Consider the following 5,593-nt stretch of genomic DNA (forward strand, 5'->3'; position numbering starts at 1 on the left):
GGGTTCATTGGTTTTGTCGTGGTGGCGGTTGCTTGTTTGCTCATCCCCCACGTGACGTGTCCTTGCCGAGTCCCCCGTTGAAGAACACAGATTGCAACTGGGACTTTTCGTTCTCCGAGCAGTGAGAGATGCCAACGGTCAACACAGTCCAGATACAGTATCGGATCCCCTTTTCCAAGAGACGGCTGGTACAGCCATCCACGGGTTGCTAGTGGGCAGTTAAAGCATCGGATCACGCCAGCCCAGCTTGTGACTTTGCAACGGTCGGATGTTAGAAATACAGCAGTTGCTTATGCCTCTGTCCCCTCTTCTCTCTCTCTGATGGTACCACACGATTCCTTACTGGAAGTGATGTAGGAAGATGCGGGTATCTGTGATGTTTACATCTAGATAAATTTAAATTAAGAGGAAGTGACCACCTCCCAAGGCAGGTGTCCTGCAGCTTCCCGTTAGACCTAAGAGGTGACGGTCGACTTTTTTTTCTTGTGTTTTTTTTTTTAATCTTTTTTTTTTTTTTTTTTTAAATTTTCTAAGTTTGGTCATTTCGACACCTGCGTGCAAGAATACATCGTGTTCTCGCAGTCTGTGCTTTTGCCTGAGCAAAGGGAGCTCATTTCGGTGTGACTTCACCGGCAGGCGGGGAAACAGCTGCTCAGCCGTTCACTCGTACTGGCAGGCATTTAGGTCCGTCGTCACTGGTCACTGACTTTCTGTGCTCATGTCCCTTCTCCGAGCTGCCTCATGTCTGTGTGTGTGTCTGTGTGTGTGTGCATGAGCGCGTGTCTGTGTGCATGCCCACGTTTCGTGTGTGTGTGCGCACGCGCGCGTGCGTATGTGTGTCTTTAAGATATTTCATAGCATTAACTTATAAGTGGTAGAATATATAAGTGTCCAAGATCCACAAACTGCCACTGTCCTGACACCAAAGTGAAATGATTTTTTTTTTTCTTTTTTCTTTTTTCGTCAAACTTTTCCACAGTGACTTTCCAACACTGATGCCTGGATACACAGTGAAACTTCCTCCAACACCATCTCGTACGGGAATGTTTCTCTCTCTCTCTCTCGCCCTCTCTCTCTCTCTCTCTCCCCCCCAAAAAACACACCTTAAATCAAGCACAACCACATTCTTCCACAATCATATTGGGAACGTCCCTTTTCACAATGTTGTATTCATCATCAAAGTACAGCATTGACATTGTGCTAAGTTTGGTTGGAATGCAACAGGAGTTCACGGTGCCCGGGTTCAGCCCCCGCATTCGGTACTGATTCACGACGGCGGTGTGAAAGGAGGAAGCCGACCCCGGGACGCCGGCCAAGTAGGCCGGGCAGCTCCCTTCACAGTAATTCCCATAGTAACCTGATGGTGCTATGATCCAGTCATTCCACCCAATGAGTCTAAAGTCAATGTAAAACTGTTGCCTGCAACATAGATTGGTCCTGCCATCGCACTCCAGGCCTCTTTTCCGGATCCTGTGTTTGTTATCGGCGAGGCGGGCTTGCACCACTAAAAAAGGCCGGTGGGATTCCTCCCCGGGGTCCACATAAATTGGCAGCACTGAATACTCTTCACAGCCCTCACATTGAACATCCAAGTTCAGTCTCCTTTCTCCTCTCTCAAACAGAGCCTGGATCGCCTCTGTCATGGGAAAAGTGTGCCAACCACTTCTTTTGAGATCAACTTTCTTTTCAACCACATTCCACTTGTTGCTAGTGTCCGGGTCTTGGAAATAGACTTTGACTCTTACTTTTCGCCTGCTGCCTTTCTCTAAGACATATGGAAGCAGCTTCAAGTAAAGCCACAGGCTGGCTTGAACGACAAACAAGTTCTGGTTCCCTTCATTCGAGATGAAGAAATAGAGGCGGACTCTAGATGAGGCCAGATCGTCTGCAAGATAAGGAGAGATCAGCAAGATTAAGTCAAAAAGGAAACGTTAGCTTGTGTGCCATTCTGGATTCGGGGACAACGCTAGAGCACAGCGGATCGAGGGAGCGGCAGCGGGGCTGAGCCAGCTAGAAGGCACACACTGAATCAAATATCCCCAATTTGCAATCGAAATGCATTGAAAAGGGACTTCCCACAGCAACGTTCATCACCGGGCTGTAGTCGGATGTGTCAGATCCACAGACACCAGTGACAGCTCTCCGGAATACGGGGGTTTTCCAGCCAGCCAGCTTTAAAGATGCTACAGCAGCACCTTGAAAAGACCGGCACTCGGACTCTGCTATCTCGTCGGTTTAAGAATAGTTTTAACTTTCAGCTACCCACCAATTCTCACGGGGAGAGCCCTTTCAATAACCACTGAAACGCCAATGCCAAACCAGGGATTCTGTTTCGATTTTCACATATTCTCGTCGCAGTTTAACAGAGAGGATTCACGAGACGGAGGGGAAGATATTTCAGTAACGTGCCTGCTTGTCCAGCACGTCAAACTAACCCCCGCTTAGCCTGGTAGAATATCTGCTATTATTAATCGTTTCGGTCTCTGCCTTTTCGCCCCGAAACGATAAACTCCCATACACGGCGAGGCAATGAAGCGGTTGCTCTCGCTGTAACGCCGTTACTGGCTGTTCTCAATACGCTTTTCACTAACACCAGAATTAAAGGAGTGAAATTATCACGGAAAACCAAATGTCACCAAATGTCTGACATAACCCCTTATTTGTAAATAAAAGAGCCTGCTGCACCCAATGTTTCAGAAATACCAGCGGCCCTGCTGCAATTTTGTACTACAGGTCCTAACCGAATTTGGCGTAGGTGATAAATGTGCAAGCTGGCCTTTACAGCTGAGATTGTAATGCTGGTCCTTGAATCAAAGCCTCCCAATTGCTATTTAAAATTATTGCTGGAAAGGCATTTTCTCATCTGCCCTTATCTGTTTCGTTTCTTCCTGAACAGTGCCAAATGTAGATTTTTTTTCTTCCTTCTCTTTTCCTAAGAATCTTTATTATTTTTGTCAATCTCTGAATGGGATTTTTTGCATAGTCGGTGTCTTAATTTGTTACCCTAGATGCCTTTCAAATGTGCCTCCAGGGCCCGCTCGGTACCTTGTAATATTTCAGGGACAAAAATTTTCACTGTGTTTGCCTATGTTTTACATAAAGGCGATTTTGGAAGTGTTACAAAAGCCAGCAATTGATTGAATACTAAATGGAAGTACAAGCCCACCCCAGATCTCCCTTTATTATTAAAAAATAATAAACCCAAATATGTACCCTAAGAAAGCTTTTTGCATGTTAGTAAATACACAACTTCTTTATAAACTGTGGCGACAGTGACAGAAAAAGAACAGTACGGTGTTGCTGCACCGATCCACATCACTTGTGTTGTGTGAGATTGTGTGCGCCCATAAATTTTGTACGTGAATGTAACAAGCATATGTATAATGCAACAGATCTCATAGATACTGTAAATGTATATGCCTTTGGAAAGTGGGAGGGTAGATAAAGAAGATGAGTGGGCAGTATACAGGATAGAAAGAGATTTATTTTGTGGACAAATGATATCTAGATGCCACAGGAAGATAGAGAGAGAAAAAAAATGAACTGAGCGATGGAGCAATGAAGGAAAGGGGAGATGGGCAGATAGACAGGAGAGAGCTAATTTACAGAGTGGCGGTTATGGCCAGATGTGCTAAGTTCACAAGCACAGCGGTTGCCTGGATAAACTGCCGGAAAGCTATGCTGAAGGGATTCAGTGACACATAACTGCAACGGCTGGACAGGACTGAGATGGCTGGTACCGTGGGAATGGATGGCACAGTTAGTAAACGGACGGACGGACAGAGAGGAGAGAAGCACACTTGGGAGGAGGCTGCACACAGTGGACAAACAGACAAGGCCAACACTACAAATGAAAGCTAAATAAACGGGAAACGAACGGAAAGGGAGGGCGGGCGAATGCAAGCCTCAACAGACAGATGCATGCAGTGAACCAGATGAATGTGCAGGGCAGGCAGATGAGGCAAGGGATGCAAGAGATGGAGCGGGACAGGCGGAGAAGAGACAGTTGGGACGCACAGGGACAGAGGCAAGCCACGGTGCAGCTGGAAGGTCCACCGGCAGGAAGCCGGGGGGCACGGAGGCCGCGGAGGGATGGAGGGAGGCAGCGAGGGGAGCTGCAGGGCACAAGCCGGGGGAGAAGCCCGGGCACAGGGACACAGGGACACAAGCAGAGAGGACGGGAAGGAGCGGGCAGGGTCAGGGCGAGACGGTGCGGGGCAGAGGGGAGAGCGGATGAGGCGGAGGGCATGCGGGTGATCCCGGCAGCAGGCAGAGGGACAGGCAGGGGCACGGGGGTCAGGGAAGGGCGGTCAGGGTAGCTGCCAGGGGTCAGGCAGGGGGACAGAGAGGATGGGCAGGAGGGCGGGCAGGGCGAGCGGGAGGACTGACAGGGGTCGAGCCGGGGGACTGAGAGGGGTAGCGGTAGGACAGGCAGGGAGAGCGGCAGGGCAGGGGGCCGAGGCCGGCCCGGGCAGGGGAGAGCGGGCGGCGAGGACGCGGGGCCGGGCGGCGCCCACCTGTCTCGGCGAAGCTGATGATCTCGGAGACGGGGTCGTGGGCTGGGGGCCCGGCGCTCGCCTGCCCGTCCAGGCTGGGGATCTCCACGCGTCCGTCCTCCCGCACCTTGCCGGCGTGCAGCTTGCGCAGCGCCGTGACCATGGCCGCCTTGGGCACGGCGTGCGTGATGTTGGGCCGGTCCCGCATCTGCAGCCGGCTCAGGATGTGCCTCTTCACCGCCTCCAGGAAATCCCCGTCCACCTTGCCCGGCTCCTCGGGCCGCCGGAAGCCGCAGGAGGTGCATGTGTCCTGCGGGGAGCCGCCGGCGGGGGCCGGCGGGGTCGGGGTGGCCGCGGCACCCAGCAGGAGCAGCCCGCAGGCCAGCAGCGCGGCCAGCACCCCCCGGCGAGCCGCCCCGTCCATGGCGGAGGAGCGGGGGGCCGAGCTGGGGGCCGCCCCGAAGCGCCGCAGGGAGCCCGTCTGCAGGCAGCGCCGCTCGGTGCGCTCCGCGGCGCGGAGGGGGCGGTGGCAGCCAAGCTGGGGGGCCGCAACCGCTCCGCGCAAGGGGGGGAGCCGCGGCGGAGGGAGGGGGGCGCCCGGGGAAGCGGCGTGTGCCGCCGGGGAAGGCGGAGGGGGTGGGGGAGTGGGGGGAGAAGCTGCACACGCAGGCACCGAGGGCGAAGTTGGGGGGTGGAGGGGTGGGGGGGAACGGGAGGGGGGGGCAGCGGGCTTGGCGTGCACCGAGAGCCCGGCTCTACGGGGGAGGGGGACGGCAGCAGGTGAGGGGGTGGCTGCGGAGCCCGGGGAGGGGGAGCCGGAGGTGCGAGGGGAGCCGGGGGGAAGGCGGCGGACGCGCTGCCCCAGTGCCCCGCGTCGCTTCAAAGGGGCATCCCCGTGCGCAGCCGGTCCTGGTCCATCGCTCGCTTCGGCAGGTCCGGGCGGGCCGCGGAGAGGAGCTCTTTAGTCCAGCGTCATTGAGGGGGGTCAGGGGAGATAAACGAAGCAGATTTATATACAATCCAATTTATAGCCTGGAAGGAGGGGGGGGGTTGGGGGGGGGGGGGGGGGAGAGAGATGCCACTTGTACCCCCCCGCC

General features: G+C 54.3%; 1 protein-coding gene across 1 annotated transcript; it reads right to left on the reverse strand.

Moving 5' to 3' along the window:
* Nucleotides 1-1,109: 1,109 nt before the first annotated feature.
* INHBB (inhibin subunit beta B) lies at nt 1,110-4,920 on the reverse strand. The gene is made up of 2 exons (XM_074145687.1): nt 4,518-4,920; nt 1,110-1,885 (listed from the first exon to the last, which is right to left on the reverse strand). The coding sequence occupies exons 1-2, from the start codon at nt 4,918-4,920 to the stop codon at nt 1,110-1,112; spliced, it is 1,179 nt and encodes a 392-aa protein (XP_074001788.1).
* Between the last annotated feature and the right edge of the window lie 673 nt (nt 4,921-5,593).

This window comes from Numenius arquata, chromosome 3 (genome assembly GCF_964106895.1).
Source record: "Numenius arquata chromosome 3, bNumArq3.hap1.1, whole genome shotgun sequence".
In the NCBI taxonomy this organism is placed as follows: domain Eukaryota; kingdom Metazoa; phylum Chordata; class Aves; order Charadriiformes; family Scolopacidae; genus Numenius; species Numenius arquata.

Excerpts from the sequence above, each read along its gene's own strand:
- INHBB (XM_074145687.1), bottom strand. The coding sequence starts at position 4,920 with ATGGACGGGGCGGCTCGCCGGGGGGTGCTGGCCGCGCTGCTGGCCTGC. Across the intron at positions 1,886-4,517 it reads CATCAGCTTCGCCGAGACAG|ACGATCTGGCCTCATCTAGA; the intron begins GTGGGCGCCGCC and ends CTTATCTTGCAG.